The sequence below is a fragment of the Lucilia sericata genome, unplaced genomic scaffold (assembly GCF_015586225.1).
Source record: "Lucilia sericata isolate MDLA Ls3-8-SP2 unplaced genomic scaffold, ASM1558622v1 Contig000144F_arrow, whole genome shotgun sequence".
NCBI classification, from domain to species: domain Eukaryota; kingdom Metazoa; phylum Arthropoda; class Insecta; order Diptera; family Calliphoridae; genus Lucilia; species Lucilia sericata.
In genome coordinates, this window is record NW_023994176.1 from 489522 (window position 1) to 510140 (window position 20619).

General features: G+C 29.7%; 1 protein-coding gene across 1 annotated transcript in view; it reads left to right on the forward strand.

The window, feature by feature from the left end:
- LOC119601134 (IDLSRF-like peptide) overlaps positions 1–5644 on the forward strand; it is a 111952-nt gene extending 106308 nt beyond the window's left edge. Inside the window, 4 exon segments of the mRNA XM_037951894.1 lie at positions 2719–2795; positions 2797–2917; positions 3434–3446; positions 5497–5644. Coding sequence (XP_037807822.1) covers positions 2719–2795; positions 2797–2917; positions 3434–3446; positions 5497–5644 — 359 coding nt within the window.
- The last annotated feature ends 14975 nt before the right edge of the window (positions 5645–20619 follow it).

The following is a 20619-nucleotide window of genomic DNA, read 5'->3' on the forward strand; positions in this document are numbered from 1 at the left end:
ATTGTGTTTAATTATAAATTTGATTAGAATAAACAAAACTCTTTTTGTATGTCCTTCGTACAGATTTGAATATTTAAGAACTTTTGTGCTAGCTGTATATAATTCAAGGATTTGCTTCGAAAAGACAAATTAATATTTACTAAGACCACAATTTCCAAAATTGTACTCATATTAAATTTGATGTCCTTGTGTAGCAACAAATACTTGTACTTGCACTCACTCACTCACAAACCATTTGCAAATTACACTGTTGCTCTTAAGTATCTAACGGCTTATAATGAGGAGGTTTTACTCAGACTGTCTGTCTCAATAATTTTATTTACTATGTTGTACAACAAACGACCACTAACTATATTTTATAATCGGATGACTTGAGAGCCTTTGGATGACTTTTCCATCTTGTGTATTTAAGTGCAATTTATATTGATTACAGGATCATAAAATCTAAATGTTCATGTATTTGTATGAAACAACCAAAATTAAATACACACACAGACACCAACCGAGCAGTGAAAGGGAAGGATACAAATATATACACATTAAATAGAAAGTGTAAATAATTTAGAATTCAGAATGTAAAAGAGAAAGGACTAAGGCAATGATGTTGGTGGTCATAGAATATTTAAGTTATGTACAAACGGCAACAACAACTAGAAATGTAATAAAAAAAATGATTACTCAACAGTCTAGTAAATCAAGAAGATTTTATGACGAGAACAAAAAAACAAGAACTCAATTCAATTGAATTGAATTAAATGGATGCTTAAGGCAAAACTTTAACATAAAAATAAATATAAAAGGATGAAAATTAAATTTATATGTTCTTAACAACTATTTTGTTATGTTCTGTTTTTTGATATATTAGATTATGTCTAGCCTAAGGACATGTTAAATTTGGATTTTACTTCTACTGCATTTGAACGTTTTGTTTTTAAATGAGAAAATAAGTTTTGCAGAAAATTGCAGAGAATGCAAAATTTTCAGTTAGTTAGTTTTAGTTAGTTAGTTAGTTTTAGTTAGTTAGTTAGTTAGTTAGTTAGTTCGTTAGTTAGTTAGTTAGTTAGTTAGTTAGTTAGTTAGTTAGTTGTAGTTAGTTATTAGTTAGTTAGTTAGTTAGTTAGGTAGTTAGTTAGTTAGTTAGTTAGTTAGTTAGTTAGTTTAGGTTAGTTTAGTTAGTTAGTTAGTTAGTTAGTTAGTTAGTTAGTTAGTAGTTAGTAGTTAGTAGTTAGTTAGTTAGTTAGTTAGTTAGTTAGTTAGTAGTTAGTAGTTAGTAGTTAGTAGTTAGTTAGTTAGTTAGTTAGTAGTTAGTAGTAGTAGTTAGTTAGTTAGTTAGTTAGTTAGTTTAGTTAGTTAGGTAGTAGTTAGTTAGTTAGTTAGTTAGTTAGTTAGTAGTTAGTTAGTTCGTTAGTTAGTTAGGTAGTTAGTTAGTTAGTTAGTTAGTTAGTTAGTAGTTAGTTAGTTAGTTAGTTAGTTAGTTAGTTAGTTAGTTAGTTAGTTAGTTAGTTAGTTAGTTAGTTCGTTAGTTAGTTAGTTAGTTAGTTAGTTAGTTAGTTAGTTAGTTAGTTAGTTAGTTAGTTAGTTAGTAGTTAGTTAGTAGTTAGTTAGTTAGTAGTTAGTTAGTTAGTAGTTAGTTAGTTAGTTAGTTAGTAGTTAGTAGTTAGTTAGTTAGTTAGTTAGTTAGTAGTTAGTTAGTTAGTTAGTTAGTTAGTTAGTTAGTTAGTTAGTTAGTTAGTTATTAGTTAGTTAGTTAGTTAGTTAGTTAGTTAGTTAGTTAGTTAGTAGTAGTTAGTTAGGTAGTTAGTTAGTTAGTTAGTTAGTTAGTAGTAGTTAGTTAGTTAGTAGTAGTTAGTTAGTTAGTTAGTTAGTTGTTAGTTAGTAGTTTAGTAGTTAGTTAGTAGTTAGTTAGTTAGTTAGTTAGTTAGTTAGTTAGTCGTTAGTTAGTTAGTTCGGTTAGTTTGTTCGTTGTTCGTTCGAATTCGTTCGTTCAGTTCGGGTTAGTTACGTTCGTTCGTTAGTTCGTTAGTTCGTTCGTTCAGTTCGTTCGTTCGTTCGTTCGTATCGTTCGTTCGTTCGTTAGTTCGTTCGTTAGTTCGTTCTTGTTGTTCGTTAGCGTTCGTTCGTTCGTTCGTGCTTCTTGTTCGTATCGTTATTAGCTTCGTTCGTTCGTAGTTCGTTCGTTAGTTCGTTAGTTCGTTTCGTTCGTTCGTTCGTTAGTTCGTTAGCTAGTTCGATCGTTAGTAAGTGCGTTCCGTTAGTTAGTGTACTTACGTACTATAATAGCCATATTTTGAGAAATTTACTAAAAATAGCAAATTTTTGAAAAAATTACTAAAATAGCAAATTTTGAAAAGTTTACTAAAATTAGCAAATTTAGAAAAAAATTACTAAAAATAGCAAATTTTTGAAAAGTTTACTAAAAATAGCAAATTTAGAAAAAAATTACTAAAAATAGCTAATTTTTTTGAAAAAATTTTTAAAAACAGCAAAATTTTCAAAAAATTTCAAATCAGCTCTCTCTCCATCTCTTGTAATTTCTATTCCCAACAGTATCCCAACATATTAGTCTATAGTTTTACACATTGTTATACAGTTATTAACATAAATCACAATTTACCATATAAGTTTTAAAACAACATAAAACCACATAAATTGTGTCTTTAATATTTAAAAAGTTATACTAAGTTTAACAACCCCCCATCTCTGGTATTCTTCTTCCAGCCAAACGACCACCTGTTGAAGAAACCGCCTCATTCCTGCAAAGTCTTTTGGCCTCACATGGTCCCAATTATTTGGAAAAAACTTTTCGGCAGCAAAGCTCGTGATGCTCTCTCACCCTTGGGCGGTGTGGAAAAGGTCGCCATTGCTTTAAGTGAATCTCAGACTATAGAAGATTTTGGTGCAGCACTACATTTATGCGGTAAGTAGCACTAGTTCTAGTAGTGTGGGAATACCTACACAAAAAAAACATATCAAAGTATTAGTGGTTGACAAAAGATAGCACTTAGAACAGATTTAAATGTGGTTCAAATGTTAAAGATCCAAAAAAAAAATGTTTTAAATTTTGTCATACTTTTACATGAACATTAGAATTTAAGCTCTAAACTTAAGAGTTGTTTTTCAAACATAACAACTCTTGCCATTAGCTTAATTTTTTTTTGTTTTAGCTAATAACTAGTTGTTTGACTGCTTGTTTTCTCCAACTTTGGGGCCATATAAATATTTAAAATACTTCAGAGACTAAAACTTTTAGAATAAAAGAAAAAAAAACCAAGCACATACATATGTATTCTCTTATATGTATCCTAAACTGTATTTGCTAGTTAAAGCTACTTAAATATTGTTAATTTTAATGTACTTGTTTTTGTGCTTTAATTTTTTGTAGCAAAATTTAAATATGTAAGTATTTATTTAGAATTTAATAAATTCACACTAGGTTGGTTCTTGTGGTTTTGTAAAATAATCCATTCACATGCTGTTAAATTGCATTTAAATTTTATGTACTTTTTTGTTTACAATACATTTTGTTGTTAATACAAACCACTTAATTTATCATTAATGAAGTGCAGTTTATTTAAAGATGGAAAATATTAAATTTTTGTACAAAAGAAAAAAAAATATGTAGATTATCAAGGTCAAGGACAATATGTCCCAATAAAGGAATTATTAGAGCAGTTTCATTTAGAAAACAAATTTTTAGTATTTTTTTTTTTAAATTTGCTGTTGAAATTATAACTTAACTAAAACTGAACTAGAACTGAACTAGAACTGAACTAGAACTGAACTAGAACTGAACTAGAACTGAACTAGAACTGAACTAGAACTGAACTAGAACTGAACTAGAACTGAACTAGACGGATACTAGAACTGAACTAGAACTGAACTAGAACTGAACTAGAACTGAACTAGAACTGAACTATAACGAACTGAACTAGAACTGAACTAGAACTGAACTAGAAACTGAACTAGAACGGAACTAGAACTAGAACTGAACTAGAACTGAACTAGAACTGAACTAGAACTGAACTAGAACTGAACTAGAACTGAACTAGAACTGACTAACTGAACGAACTGAACTAGAACTGAACTAGAACTGAACTAGAACTGAACTAGAACTGAACTAGAACTGAACTAGAACTGAACTAGAACTGAACTAGAACTGAAGAACTGACTAGAAACTGAACTAGAACTGAACTAGAACTGACTAGAACTGAACTAGAACTGAACTAGAACTGAACTAGAACTGAAACTAGAACTGAACTAGAACTAGAACTGAACTAGAACTGAACTAGAACTGAACTAGAACTGAACTAGAACGAACTATAACTGAACTAGAACTGAACTAGAACTGAACTAGAACTGAACTAGAACTGAACTAGAACTGAACTAGAACTGAACTAGAACTGAACTAGAACTGAACTAGAACTGAACTAGAACTGAACTAGAACTGAACTAGAACTGAACTAGAACTGAACTAGAACTGAACTAGAACTGAACTAGAACTGAACTAGAACTGAACTAGAACTGAACTAGAACTGAACTAGAACTGAACTAGAACTGAACTAGAACTGAACTAGAACTGAACTAGAACTGAACTAGAACTGAACTAGAACTGAACTAGAACTGAACTAGAACTGAACTAGAACTGAACTAGAACTGAACTAGAACTGAACTAGAACTGAACTAGAACTGAACTAGAACTGAACTAGAACTGAACTAGAACTGAACTAGAATGAACTAGAACTGAACTAGAACTGAACTAGAACTGAACTAGAACTGAACTAGAACTGAACTAGAACTGAACTAGAACTGAACATGAACTAGATCCGAACATGAAAAAACTATACATTTAGAAATTTACCCAAAATTTGTTTTTAACTGTTGCTGGAAATTTCCTATGGGGTTTAAATATTTGGCTGAATTTAAAGTTCTTGTCACATTTTAACCGCATACAAATGTTTCTTGGAATTTTAAAATAATATTTAATAACCTAAAACCTTTTTGCTTTAATTTCTGGCTTAAGGTCGTTTTTAAACTTACAGTTTCTATTAGATTAAAACATGACAACCATAAAATGGGTTGGCAAAATAATTGCAACGTTGACACAAAAAAAGGCAATGAGTATGGCAATAAAATATTGTGTACAACAACAGCTTGGAGGCTAAATAATGAATGGCCAAAAGCAAATAAACACATACTAAAGGCTCATAAAAGCAATTAAATTAAGTTCAAGATGTGCATACATATGTATATGAAATATTAGGGGTAAATAAAAGTATTGGAATGTCAAATATATTAAAAGGTGGAAAAATAGACAAACAAATTGCTACAACTCTTAATAGTTTTAAAGAAATGACATATAATTTGGTTCTTTCAGAGAGACCTTAAACTTTTTCCTACATCCAATACTTTGTATTGGTTTTACTTAAGAGAGACAATATATATCTATAGCATACTTTTAGGCAGTTTATGAGAATAATTATTTGCTTTACTTTACAGCTCCGATTTGGAACATTTGCGCTCAGTATTCATGGCTGTGGAAAATGGTGACTTGGGCATGTTGAAATCTCTGGGCATCAAAGACTCCGAACTGGGTGATGTTAAGTTCTTTTTGGAAAAATTAGTCAATACCGGTTTCTTAGATTGAGTAGCGCCAGATCCGGCTTCTGGATTTTATTATGCACATTCTCTCCCCATCAATCCCAGTTTCTATTCATATTTAGGCACTCCCTATGAAAATTACTATTGAAAAGAGAGTGAGTAAATATAAATAGTAATATTACACACTCAAACACTCACAAACAAACCGTAGCAATATCATGAAAAAAATTATGATTTATTTTTCAGTTTTTTTGTTCTCCTTTTTTATAAAAAAAATCATAAAAATTACAAAAAAATATTTAAAAAAACAAAAACATTTTCTGCCGCTCTCTAAAGCTTCTAAATTTTAAGTTTTCTATTTCATGAACAAAAAATTTCTTATATTAAGTTGTCTTTCATTAAAAGTTTTCATACAAAAATTAAGTTCATTTGCGTAAATTCAAAAGCAAAATATGAAAATATCAACATTAAAAATATTAAAAACAAACAATGTGTAAATTTAACTAAAATGCGGAAGCAGGATCGGCTAGAACAATGAAAAAAATGTTTTACAAAAAAAATATAATTAAAAAAAAAATGACAAGCAACAATTAAACAATTTAAGCACTTTCTTAAATTAAGTGTTTTTTCAAAACTTTTCTTTTTATAAAAAAACAATTTTTAAACTAAAAGGTTTTCTCTTAATGTGTTTCCTTTATGGAAAATAAACTGTATCTCACACAATTTATTAAAAAAAAAAAGAAAAATAAAAACAACAACTTAAAGCTATCAGTACTAAACCTTCCAGATGATATATAAAAAAGGAAATGTTGTAATGATATATATGAAAAAAAAATATATATTTTAAATATTAATTAAACAAAATGTAGTATTAGAAAATCCCCCTTAAAGCCCTGCAGCTAAAAATTAATGTAAATGAAATATTATATATAAAAAAGAAATGTTTAAATATTTTTTTAGTTTAAAAATGGAAATAAGTTTTACACACACTCCCTTTTTAAAGAAGAAAAAATACAACAACAATTTTTTTTAACAAAAAGAGAGAGGAATAGCATGCCGTATCTATGATAATTGTTGAAAAATTATTCAAATTATGAAAAAAAAATTAGAAAATATTTCAAAAATATTAATATTAAATAAAAGTTAAAATATGTTAAAAAAAGCAAAACTAGTTTTAAAAGCGTTACCACAATATTAATATGAAGAAAACTCTTTAACTGGGATTAATTTCAAAATTTTAAGCAAAATTTCAAAAATACAAAAAGTACTTTTGGTAAAAAGTAGCTAAATTTAAGTACCAATCAAAGTACCTTTTAACAAAAAGAAGATTTCAAATCCCAGTTAAAAAAAATATTTAAAATATTATGCAAAAACTCGCGAAACGTTACTGAAGTAACGTATTAAAAACTATTTTAATAAAATATTAAAAAAAAAAAATAAAAAAAAATTTTGAAATATAGTCTTTAAGTCCTGGCAAATATTTGTTGCTAAACAATGATAAATATTATTAAAAAAATAAAAAAAACTAATTAAGTGTTAAATAGACAACAAAAATATTTAACTAGAAATATAAACAAACAAAAAATCACTTACATATCAATTTATTATAAAAACTATAGAATTTTTTTTAGAAAAAAATAAAAATATTATAAATTTTTTTGAAAAGTATTTTAAATGTTGTTGCAAAATATATATAATAAAACGTTTATTAAAATAAATAAAAAACTATTACAAAAAAATAATAAAAATTAAAACGAAAAAATCTCTGCATGAAAGTAAAATGGATTTATTTTTATTTACAAAAAAAAATATTATAGGTTTCCTAGCAAAACCTAGTAGCACTGGGATAAACAAAGTTCTAATATGTTTTAGATTTTTTAATTTTTTTTTTTATATTTATATTTTAATTAAAATTTACTACTTAAAAGAGTAATTAAAGCTGACCCTTACTATTGAAAGCTTTGAGATCACCATAAAGCTTTTCTTTACAAGAACTGTGGTATAACATTTTTTTTCAAGCTAAGTTCGAGTTCAGTTCTAGTTCAGTTTAGTTCAGTTCTAGTTCAATTCTAGTTCAGTTCTAGTTCAGTTCTAGTTCAGTTCTAGTTCAGTTCTAGTTCAGTTCTAGTTCAGCTCTAGTCAGTTCTAGTTCAGTTCTAGTTCAGTTCTAGTTCAGTTCTAGTTCAGTTCTAGTTCAGTTCTAGTTCAGTTCTAGTTCAGTTCTAGTTCAGTTCTAGTTCAGTTCTAGTTCAGTTCTAGTTCAGTTGTAGTTCAGTTCTAGTTCAGTTCTAGTTCAGTTCTAGTTCAGTTCTAGTTCAGCTCTAGTTCAGCTCTAGTTCAGTTCTAGTTCAGTTCTAGTTCAGTTCTAGTTCAGTTCTAGTTCAGTTCTAGTTCAGTTCTAGTTCAGTTCTAGTTCAGTTTCGTTCAGTTCTAGTTCAGTTCTAGTTCAGTTCTAGTTCAGTTCTAGTTCAGTTCTAGTTCAGTTCTAGTTCAGTCTAGTTCAGTTCTAGTTCAGTCTAGTTCAGTTCTAGTTCAGTTCTAGTTCAGTTCTAGTTCAGTTCTAGTTCAGTTCTAGTTAGTTCTAGTTCAGTTCTAGTTCAGTTCTAGTTCAGTTCTAGTTCAGTTTTAGTTCAGTTTTAGTTCAGTTCTAGTTCAGTTCTAGTTCAGTTCTAGTTCAGTTCTAGTTCAGTTCTAGTTCAGTTCTAGTTCAGTTCAGTTCTAGTTCAGTTCTAGTTCAGTTCTAGTTCAGTTCAGTTCTAGTTCAGTTCTAGTTCAGTTCAGTTCTAGTTCAGTTCTAGTTCTAGTTCAGTTCTAGTTCTAGTTCAGTTCTAGTTCAGTTCTAGTTCAGTTCTAGTTCAGTTCTAGTTCAGTTCTAGTTCAGTTTAGTTCAGTTTTAGTTCAGTTCTAGTTCAGTTCTAGTTCAGTTCTAGTTCAGTTCTAGTTCAGTTCTAGTTCAGTTCTAGTCAGTTCTAGTTCAGTTCTAGTTCAGTTCTAGTTCAGTTCTAGTTCAGTTCTAGTTCAGTTCTAGTTCAGTTCTAGTTCAGTTCTATTTCAGTTCTAGTTCAGTTCTAGTTCAGTCTAGTTCAGTTCTAGTTCAGTTCTAGTTCAGTGTAGTTCAGTTCTAGTTCAGTTCTAGTTCAGTTCTAGTTCAGTTCTAGTTCAGTTCTAGTTCAGTTCTAGTTCAGTTCTAGTTCAGTTCTAGTTCAGTTCTAGTTCAGTTCTAGTTCAGTTCTAGTTCAGTTCTAGTTCAGTTCTAGTTCAGTTCTAGTTCAGTTCTAGTTCAGTTCTAGTTCAGTTCTAGTTCAGTTCTAGTTCAGTTCTAGTTCAGTTCTAGTTCAGTTCTAGTTCAGTTCTAGTTCAGTTCTAGTTCAGTTATAGTTCAGTTCTAGTTCAGTTCTAGTCAGTTCTAGTTCAGTTCTAGTTCAGTTCTAGTTCAGTTCTAGTTCAGTTCTAGTTCAGTTCTAGTTCAGTTCTAGTTCAGTTCTAGTTCAGTTCTAGTTCAGTTCTAGTTCAGTTCTAGTTCAGTTCTAGTTCAGTTCTAGTTCAGTTCTAGTTCAGTTCTAGTTCAGTTCTAGTTCAGTTCTAGTTCAGTTCTAGTTCAGTTCTAGTTCAGTTCTAGTTCAGTTCTAGTTCAGTTCTAGTTCAGTTCTAGTTCAGTTCTAGTTCAGTTCTAGTTCAGTTCTAGTTCAGTTCTAGTTCAGTACTAGTTCAGTACTAGTTTTGTTCCAGTTATGTTCCAGTTATGTTCTCGTTTAGTTCTAGTTCAGTGTATATTTTAAAAAGTATTCTAAAATTATTTTTTCAAAAATACCATGAAGATACTTTTTTAAATATTATTTCACGTTTTGAACCACAGTTTTTGTAAAACTACATTTAATATTACTCTTTTAACTATTAAATTGTACTGTTTTAGTTCTTTTCTTTAAACCAACAATTTTCTGTAACATTTTCTAACCTCTAAATGTCGTGATAAAAATTTTCCTTATGAAAGTAGACTTAAAAGAAAACCAAAACAAACGATACATATCAAAATAAATCTAGTAGGTACCTATTATTATCAATTATTTATAACTACAGAAATATATTTAATTATTAATTATCAACAAAAATGTTAAAGGAATATTTCTTAGAAAAGGCAATTGAATGTAAAGAAAAGTCATAAATAAAGTTATTTTTATAAACAAATGAAATGCCCCTAAAAAATGGTCAAAAGCATGAAATAAAAACGAAACTCAGAGAAAGGAAACAAACCCCACTTAAAAATTTATAAAGAAATATATTGTTTAAAAAAACTGCACATGTTAAAAAGAAAAACTATTTTAAAATTCAAACAACAGCATTATGACTTGGAAAAATAAAAATTAAAAAAAAAATAATATAATAATAAAACTTACTTGAAATATAAATAAAGAGTTAAAAGTACCTAAACAGCATAAATTAAAAAATAAACATAAAAACAATTTAGCAAAGTAGTTTTTAAAACCAAAAATCCTTAAAGAAAAAACCAAAACATATCAACAAAAATCCTTAACTGTTACTAAAATAACACTTAAACTAATAAGCATCAGAATAAAATATATATAAATGTTATTTGAAAACAAAAATATTAAATATTTGAGGAATTATAAAAGAATATATTAAATGTAAATGTTAGAGAAACACAAATTATATTTAAATTAAAAATGAAAATATTACACTATTTAAAAAAACCCACACAAAAACAGCTGTGTATACCAAACGAAACAATTATGATTAAAAACTAAATAAATGTAAATAATATATTGAACTAAAATGAGTTACAAACCACTTATGAAAAAAAAAAATATTATTTAATTAGTTCTTTTGTGTTGAAAAAAAGACAAGCAAAATTATGCAGTAGCTTGTAAAATTTAGTAAAAAGTTTAATTATTTATTATATTTTTCAAAACTTTTATTCAAACATTTTTGATGTATTTTTGCAAATTATTATAACTATAAATATATAAAATATATAGAAAGTAGTTTTAAAAAAACAAATCAACAAACATATCAAAATTCAACCAACAAAACATATCATGAAGACCAGAAACTAAAGTTTTTAAATTAAGCTTAAAATTAATCAATATTTTATTATGATTCCTTTTATTTATAAAAAAATCAATTTAAAAAAAAAATTACAACTAAACTAAATTTTAATTTTAAAATTTATTTTGAAAATAATTTAAAAGTAAAAAATGGGGAAAATCAATATCATTTTCAGAGACATTAATTAAAATATCCAATGAAAATTTTTAAAATAGCAAATAGGTGTGAATTACTTTTTTACGGAAGTACCAATAAGTATTTACATGAAAAGTACCTAAAACGTGCATGTTTTAAATTATACCAAAGCAAATTGTTGCAATTCAGTTCCAATAAGTTCTGTTCATGCTCCGTTCTAATTCTGTTCTACATCAGTTCTAGTTCGGTTCTAGTTCAGTTTAGTTCAGTTTCTAGTTTCAGTTCTAGTTCAGTTCTAGTTCAGTTCTAGTTCAGTTCTAGTTCAGTTCTAGTTCAGTTCTATTCAGTAGTTCCGTAGTTCAGTTCTAGTTCAGTTCTAGGTTCTAGTAGTTCTAGTCAGTTCTAGTTCAGTTCTAGTTCAGTTCTAGTTCAGTTCTAGTTCAGTTCTAGTTCAGTTCTAGTTCAGTTCTAGATTCAGTTCTAGTTCAGTTCTAGTTCAGTTCTAGTTCAGTTCTAGTTCAGTTCTAGTTTCAGTTCTAGTTCAGTTCTAGTTCAGTTCTAGTTCAGTTCTAGTATTCAGTTCTAGTTCAGTTCTAGTTCAGTTCTAGTTCAGTTCTAGTCAGTTCTAGTTCAGTTCTAGTTCAGTTCTAGTTCAGTTCTAGTTCAGTTCTAGTTCAGTTCTAGTTCAGTTCTAGTTCAGTTTCTAGTTCAGTTCTAGTTCAGTTCTAGTTCAGTTCAGTTCTAGTTCAGTTCTAGTTCAGTTCTAGTTCAGTTCTAGTTCAGTTCTAGTTCAGTTCTAGTTCAGTTCTAGTTCAGTTCTAGTTCAGTTCTAGTTCAGTTCTAGTTCAGTTCTAGTTCAGTTCTAGTTCAGTTCTAGTTCAGTTCTAGTTCAGTTCTAGTTCAGTTCTAGTTCAGTTCTAGTTCAGTTCTAGTTCAGTTCTAGTTCAGTTCTCAGTTCTAGTTCAGTTCTAGTTCAGTTCTAGTTCAGTTCTAGTTCAGTTCTAGTTCAGTTCTAGTTCAGTTCTAGTTCAGTTCTAGTTCAGTTCTAGTTCAGTTTAGTTCAGTTCTAGTTCAGTTCAGTTCAGTTCTAGTTCAGTTCTAGTTCAGTTCTAGTTCAGTTCTAGTTCAGTTCTAGTTCAGTTCTAGTTCAGTTCTAGTTCAGTTCTAGTTCAGTTCTAGTTCAGTTCTAGTTCAGTTCTAGTTCAGTTCTAGTTCAGTTCTAGTTCAGTTCTAGTTCAGTTCTAGTTCAGTCTAGTTCAGTTCTAGTTCAGTTCTAGTTCAGTTCTAGTAGTTAGTTCTAGTTCAGTTCTAGTTCAGTTCTAGTTCAGTTCTAGTTCAGTTCTAGTTCAATTAGTTCAGTTAGTTCAGTTCTAGTTCAGTTCTAGTTCAGTTCTAGTTCAGTTCTAGTTCAGTTCTAGTTCAGTTCTAGTTCAGTTCTAGTTCAGTTCTAGTTCAGTTCTAGTTCAGTTCTAGTTCAGTTCTAGTCAGTTCTAGTTCAGTTCTAGTTCAGTTCTAGTTCAGTTCTAGTTCAGTTCTATTTCAGTTCTAGTTCAGTTCTAGTTCAGTTCTAGTTCAGTTCTAGTTCAGTCTAGTTCAGTTCTAGTTCAGTTCTAGTTCAGTTCTAGTTCAGTTCTAGAGTTCTAGTTAGTTCTAGTTCGGTTCTAGTTCAGTTCTAGTTTAGTTCAGTTCGAGTTCAGTTCTAGTTCAGTTCTAGTTCAGTTCTAGTTCAGTTCTAGTTCAGTTCTAGTTCAGTTCTAGTTCAGTTCTAGTTCTGTCTAGTTATGTTCTAGTTCAGTTCTAGTTCTGTTCTAGTTCTGTTCTAGTGTTCTAGTTTGTTCTAGTTCTGTTCTAGTTCTTTCTAGTTCTGTTCTAGTTCTGTTCTAGTTCTGTTCTAGTTCTGTTCTAGTTCTGTTCTAGTTCTGTTCTAGTTCTGTTCTAGTTTGTTCTAGTTCTGTTCTAGTTCTGTTCTAGTTCTGTTCTAGTTCTGTTCTAGTTCTGTTCTAGTTCTGTTCTAGTTCTGTTCTATGTTCTAGTGTCTAGTTCTGTTCTAGTTCTGTTCTAGTTCTGTTCAGTTCTGTTCTAGTTCTGATCTAGTTCTGTTCTAGTTCTGTTCTAGTTCTGTTCTAGTTCTGTTCTAGTTCTGTTCTAGTTCTGTTCTAGTTCTGTTCTAGTTCTGTTCTAGTTCTGTTCTAGTTCTGTTCTAGTTCTGTTCTAGTTTTCTAGTTCTGTTCTAGTTCTAGTTCTTTTCTAGTTCTGTTCTAGTTCTGTTCTAGTTCTGTTCTAGTTCTGTTCTAGTTCTGTTCTAGTTCTGTTCTAGTTCTGTTCTAGTTCTGTTCTAGTTCTGTTCTAGTTCTGTTCTAGTTCTGTTCAGTTCTGTTCTAGTTCTGTTCTAGTTCTGTTCTAGTTCTGTTCTAGCTTCTGTTCTAGTTCTGTTCTAGTTCTGTTCTAGTTCTGTTTAGTTCTTGTTCTAGTTCTGTTCTAGTTCTGTTCTAGTCTGTTCTAGTCTGTTCTCGTTCTAGTTCTGTTCCGTTCTAGTCTGTTCTAGTTCTGTTCTAGTTCTGTTCTAGTTCTGTTCTAGTTCTGTTATAGTTCTGTTCTAGTTCTGTTCTAGTTCTGCTGTTCTAGTTCTGTTCTAGTTCTGTTTCTAGTTCTGTTCTAGTCTGTTCTAGTTCTGTTCTAGTTCTGTTCTAGTTTTTGTTCTAGTTCTGTTCTAGTTCTGTTCTAGTTCTGTTCTAGTTGTTCTTAGTTCTGTTCTAGTTCTGTTCTAGTTCTGTTCTAGTTCTGTTCTAGTTCTGTTCTAGTTCTGTTCTAGTTCTGTTCTAGTTCTGTTCTAGTTCTGTTCTAGTTCTGTTCTCGTTCTGTTCTAGTTCTGTCTAGTCTACTGTTCTGTTCTAGTTCTGTTCTAGTTTTGTTCAATTTTTGTTCTGTTCTTGGTATCTATATAATTAATAGGCAAGACGATTTTTTGTGACCCCTTTTACTCTTACAGTATACATCTGATCTTGGCAAAAATTATATCATTTTAAAGGTATTTGTTCGCAGATGTGCACAATATATATATTAATGAGATCGGTTCAGAATTTTAGGAGCTATAAGAGTTTTAAAGTTGTTACTAATACATAGAAACAATAGTCACACGTACGTATTCTTGAAAATTAAAAACAAACAAAGCAAGAAACAAAACAAAAAAGTAAACAACACGGCTTTTTGAAAAAAGAGAGGAGAGTGCAGAAACGTTTAACTTCTCTGTTGCTGTTTGATTTTTGTATTTTGCATGATATTTGTTTTTGTTGTTTTTTTTTAATAAGGCTTAGGCAACGCGAAAATAGGATTTTATTGTTTTATATTTTTGTGTAAAGTGCTAAGTTGTGAATGAGATAATGATCTATTTTGTTATAATATCGTTACGATTGTTACCAAATCGAAAGGAATATTTTTATAAGAAGTAGGACTTCAGTTTTATATTCAGAGTTTTCGATTGGAAGTTTTTCGTTATTTAAACTTTTCAAAATAGTTAAATTGAAGGACATTCCCGAGGAAACAACGAACTGGGAATATAAAAACATGCGTAAATAATGCTTGGGGACACCTAAAGAAATGCCAAACAATGTACTGATATTGGTGTTTGAACTGGAAAATTATTGGTAGGACATCAGTACCGGAATTCAGTCATTTTTTTTTTTTAATTTTAAGTATTGATATCTAAAAGTAATGACAAATATCAGTTACATTAACGAATTTCCCTAACTTTTTAACAACCGTAGAATATTTTAAAGACAAATATCGGAAAAATATAAGAATGTCAAAAGTTATGTATTGAAATATTTTTAAAATATAAAATTATTAACGTGAACTTTTAATTTATTTTTTACTTTTTCGATTATGTTTAAAGAAAAAAATCGGTGAAATGAAGTTCAGAATACATACCACATAACGACAAAATGTTGTAGTTAAAAAAAATACTGAATTGCAGTACATAATTATTAGTTTTGATTGATTTGAAAGATTTAAATGATGGATTAACGAATTGATTCAGTGCCAGTAAGAAATAAAAATAGCCTGTAAAAAATATAAGTAAAGTTTAGTTGGTCATGCCGGTATATGATACACCGCAATAAATGGATATGTATATCGCTTATATGCAGGTTTAGCACAGCGAGGACTTGATGATATTCTTCTTTTTTGGGCTATTCTAACCAATTAGGAAATAGTAGTGTAAAGTGAAAACTGTAAGTTGAATATATGATGGTTATTTGTTATATAAAAATAGATACAAGTTGAAACTGCTAAATATAAATCATGTCTTTTGGGATGAAGAGTGTTTAACCTTACTTTTCAATTTATCGTTTATTATTCATTTACTTGCTATTAAAGCTTGCATATATTAACAAAAGACTGAAATTTACAGTTTATTAATGTTTTCTTTCAAACAGTACTAAAAACAGTACTTGAGAAATTAAGGCCTTATTATGCATATACAAAATCAGTGTGTAATTGGAAGCCAATGCATATCGTTATGCGGTTCTATATGAAGGCTAATAAAAGGCCCATTAGAAGGCCTCATAGAATATCTACTATTAAATTCTATTAGAAGACATTAAAATTGAATAAATGTATGTCTGCTGAAGTCTTTGTCGTGTGTTATAAGGGAAAATTTATACAACATATACCTGTTGGATGGACTACTAATGACATCCAAATAAAATTTATTTATAATTAGATAAGACATTATTTATTTTTAATATTTTTACTGTTTTCACAAATTATTTAGAACATTTCAACTCTGTATTTTGAACAGCTAACATTTCTTTACTGGTGTGTACACTGTACAGTAGAGTACTCCAGCATTGTGAACGATGCGTAAATATGTAGGGGATAATAAGTCGATAGAAGAAATGTTCGTTATTTTTTATTATTTTTAAAATAGTTGAAATACTTTTGTAAAACAAGTTGTATAACTAATTTTGACAATTGAGGTTTTAAATTTCTGATGGAAGTTTTACTAAAACCCATCACATTTTCTAAAGAAAACATTATTCAAAGCAAATTATACACTTTGATAATATCAATAAAGTTAATTTTTTACCACAGATTTGAACTACAAAAATAGGGTTTTATTTTAGCTTATTTATGCAATTTTTCCAGCATTGGTTCTGGTCGAATTTCGACCGCTGGGCGAACTCTAGTAAAATATAAAAACGTAAGATCAAACACATGCCGCCCTTCATCTTTGCAAATGCAAACTACAGACAAGATTAGTGTCCTTGTTTTAAAGTTTCCTAAACAAACAAAGAAAAATATTTGATAAAGCTGACCCTTTGCAAATGCAACAAACTGACAAAAAGGAAATTTTAAATTGACAACACTTATAACAACTAAACTACTTCCTTCCCCTACTAACGATTTCCGTTTTGATTATGTAAACATGTACTAAATATTATTTTCATGCAAAAAATACCAAACAAGATAGTTACTTTTATTTTTGTTGTTTTAACTAATTATGCAAATATGTAATTTTAAAAAGTTTCAAATTTATTTTAAATGTTTTACTTACAAATTTCTTTCAATTGTTTTACGCAAATTAAATTTATTTATCTATAAACAAACCGATATTTATTTTTTGTATGTATATGTGAACAAGCAGATATTATTATTATAAAATTTAAATATTTTTAAACTAAACTTAATAATAAAATTATTTAAACAACAAACACAACCAAAAAAACACAAAATATTTATGAACAATTTATGAATGTATAAAATTAAAATCGTATGCAAAAATATATTAAACCAAATAAAAAAGAAAACATACATTTTTATCATTTCGAAAATAATATACGAAAAATAAAGAAAAAAAAAACAACTAAAACAAATATTGATGTTTTCAATTGATGGTGGAATAAATAAATGTTTGGGTAAGTATACAAATGTTAAAACAAAAATCGAGACATTTGTTCTAATTAAATTTCAATTTAATAATTTGATAAATAGCAATGTCATATAATTAACTGTATATAACTAATTTTCGAATAATTTACTAATAGTATAAAAATTTATTAGATAAAAAAACTTTACAGTTTAATTACAGTTTAAATCAGTTCTATTTCAGTTCTAGTTTAGTTCTAGTTTAGTTCTATTTCAGTTCTAGTTCAGTTCTAGTTTATAGTTCAGTTCTAGTTCAGTTAGTTCAGTTCTAGTTCAGTTCTAGTTTAGTTCTAGTTCAGTTTCTTTTAGTTCAGTTCTAGTTCAGTTCTAGTTCAGTTCTAGTTCAGTTCTAGTTCAGTTTCTAGTCAGTTCTTTCAGTTCTAGTTCAGTTCTAGTTCAGTTCTAGTTCAGTTCTAGTTCAGTTCTAGTTCAGTTCTAGTTTCAGTTCTAGTTCAGTTCTAGTTCAGTTCTAGTTCAGTTTATTTCAGTTCTAGTTCAGTTCTAGTTCAGTTCTAGTTCAGTTCTAGTTCAGTTCTAGTTCAGTTCTAGTCAGTTCTAGTTCAGTTCTAGTTTCAGTTCTAGTTCGTTCAGTTCAGTTCTAGTTCAGTTCTAGTTCAGTTCTAGTTCAGTCTCTAGTTCAGTTCTAGTTCAGTTCTAGTCAGTTATAGTTCAGTTCTAGTTCAGTTCTAGTTCAGTTCTAGTTCAGTTCTAGTTCAGTTATGTTTCAGTTCTAGTTCAGTTCTAGTTCAGTTCTAGTTCAGTTTCTAGTTCAGTTCGTAGTTCAGTTCTAGTTCAGTTCTAGTTCAGTTCTAGTTCAGTTCTAGTTCAGTTCTAGTTCAGTTCTAGTTCAGTTCTAGTTCAGTTCTAGTTCAGTTCTAGTTCAATTCTAGTGCAGTTCTAGTTCAGTTCTAGTTCAATTCTAGTTCAGTTCTAGTTCAGTTCTAGTTCAGTATCTAGTCAGTTCAGTTCTAGTTCAGTTCTAGTTCAGTTCTAGTTCAGTTCTAGTTCAGTTCTAGTTCAGTTTAGTTCAGTTCTAGTTCAGTTCTAGTTCAGTTCTAGTTCAGTTCTAGTTCAGTTCTAGTTCAGTTCTAGTTCAGTTCTAGTTCAGTTCTAGTTCAGTTCAGTCAGTTCTAGTTCAGTTCTAGTTCAGTTCTAGTGCAGTTCTAGTTCAGTTCTAGTTCAATTCTAGTTCAGTTCTAGTTCAGTTCTAGTTCAGTTCTAGTTCAGTTCTAGTTCAGTTCTAGTTCAGTTCTAGTTCAGTTCTAGTTCAGTTCTAGTTCAGTTCTAGTTCAGTTCTAGTTCAGTTCTAGTTCAGTTTTAGTTCAGTTCTAGTTCAGTTCTAGTTCAGTTCTAGTTCAGTTCTAGTTCAGTTCTAGTTCAATTCTAGTTCAGTTCTAGTTCAGTTCTAGTTCAGTTCTAGTTCAGTTCTAGTTTAGTTCTAGTTCGGTTCTAGTTCAGTTCTAGTCTGTTCAGTTTCTAGTTCAGTTCTAGTTCAGTTCTAGTTCAGTTCTAGTTCAGTTCTAGTTCAGTCTAGTTCAGTTCTAGTTCAGTTCTAGTTCAGTTCTAGTTCAGTTCTAGTTCAGTTCTAGTTCAGTTATAGTTCAGTTCTAGTTCAGTTCTAGTTCAGTTCTAGTTCAGTTTAGTTCAGTTCTAGTTCTAGTTCTAGTTCAGTTTAGTTCAGTTCTAGTGCAGTTCTAGTTCAGTTCTAGTTCAGTTCTAGTTCAGTTCTAGTTCAGTTCTAGTTCAGTTCTAGTTCAGTTCTAGTTCAGTCTAGTTCAGTTCTAGTTCAGTTCTAGTTCCAGTTATAGTCAGTTCTAGTTCAGTTATAGTTCAGTTCTAGTTCAGTTCTAGTTCAGTCTAGTCAGTCTAGTTCAGTTCTAGTCAGTTCTAGTTCAGTTCTAGTTCAGTTCTAGTTCAGTTCTAGTTCAGTTCTAGTTCAGTTCTAGTTCAGTTCTAGTTCAGTTCTAGTCAGTTCTAGTTCAGTTCTAGTTTCAGTTCTAGTTCAGTTCTAGTCAGTTCTAGTTCAGTTCTAGTTCAGTTCTAGTTAAGTTCTAGTTCAGTTCTAGTTCAGTTCTAGTTCAGTTCTAGTTCAGTTTCAGTTCAGTTCTAGTTCAGTTCTAGTTCAGTTCTAGTTCAGTTCTAGTTCAGTTCTGTTCAGTTCTAGTTCAGTTCTAGTTCAGTTCTAGTTCAGTTCTAGTTCAGTTCTAGTTCAGTTCTAGTTCAGTTCTAGTTCAGTTCTAGTTCAGTTCTAGTTCAGTTCTAGTTCAGTTCTAGTTCAGTTCTAGTTCAGTTCTAGTTCAGTTCTAGTTCAGTTCTAGTTCAGTTCTAGTTCAGTTCTAGTTCAGTTCTAGTTCAGTTCTAGTTCAGTTCTAGTTCAGTTGTTCAGTTCTAGTTCAGTTCTAGTTCAGTTCTAGTTCAGTTCTAGTTCAGTTCTAGTTCAGTTCTAGTTCAGTTCTAGTTCAGTTCTAGTTCAGTTCTAGTTCAGTTCTAGTTCAGTTCTAGTTCAGTTCTAGTTCAGTTCTAGTTCAGTTCTAGTTCAGTTCTAGTTCAGTTCTAGTTCAGTTCTAGTTCAGTTCTAGTTCAGTTCTAGTTCAGTTCTAGTTCAGTTCTAGTTCAGTTCTAGTTCAGTTCTAGTTCAGTTCTAGTTCAGTTCTAGTTCAGTTCTAGTTCAGTTCTAGTTCAGTTTAGTTCAGTTCTAGTTCAGTTCTAGTTCAGTTCTAGTTCAGTTCTAGTTCAGTTCTAGTTCAGTTCTAGTTCAGTTCTAGTTCAGTTCTAGTTCAGTTCTAGTTCAGTTCTAGTTCAGTTCTAGTTCAGTTCTAGTTCAGTTCTAGTTCAGTTCTAGTTCAGTTCTAGTTCAGTTCTAGTTCAGTTCTAGTTCAGTTCTAGTTCAGTTCTAGTTCAGTTCTAGTCAGTTCTAGTTCAGTTCTAGTTCAGTTCTAGTTCAGCTCTAGTTCATTTCTGGTTAAGTTCTAGTTCAGAATGAAAAATCGGATGGAAATATTGTAGCATATTTTTAAGTCGTTTTAACATTTCTCAACATTTCTATTTGTCATCTTTTTAAAAATTGTTGCTATAAAATTTCAGAAAAAATGTATTTGCGATAAGATATGACAGAGGGAGATTCTCCCCAAGAAATTTGTAAAATATTTTTTTTTATTGTTTTATTTTTATTAGAAAGAAAAAACCCAAAACAAAGAAAACAAATTGATAATGAATATAAACAAAGTTATATAAATACACACAGCAGCTTAAACTTAATGAATTCATTTTTTTAAAAATACTCTTTAAACAATAAAAAACAGAAATTGTATTTAGACAGAGCGTAAACAAAAGCAATTTTTTATGGTTAAAAAAGTCTATTAAAAAACAAATAAATAATGTAGATAGACCTACATAGAACCACCTTTTTTCCCAAATGCCACGGGCAATGATTAAAAAACAAATTTTCTCAGTTTTTGTCAAATTAGTAGCATCTCCGAAAGCGGGGTGGTAATAAGTTGTGCGTGTTAAAGTTTGAGAAAAAGTAAAGAATAATTTTGCTAGAAATTAAAACGGTTAATAGTGTAGAATTTTCAAGAGAGTGTAAGAAAAGAGCCCTCAAAACTACACTTTCAACTAATTTGCAATAAAAATAATGTTTAATTACGAGCTTGATATGTAACTATAGTAAAGTGAGTGAGTGAAAATAAAAATTAAAAGTTTTGATATAAAATTTTCCTTGATTAAAGAGCCCTTAAATTAGGCAATAAATTTGTGGTTAGCAACACCGCCTAATGATATGCTAGTTACATAAAAACAAACGTGGGCGATTGTCTGTGTGTTTTAAAAAAATCTAAAGCCGAGTGTGTGTAATGTTCTATATGAATAAATTATTATATTATTTATTATACAAAAAGA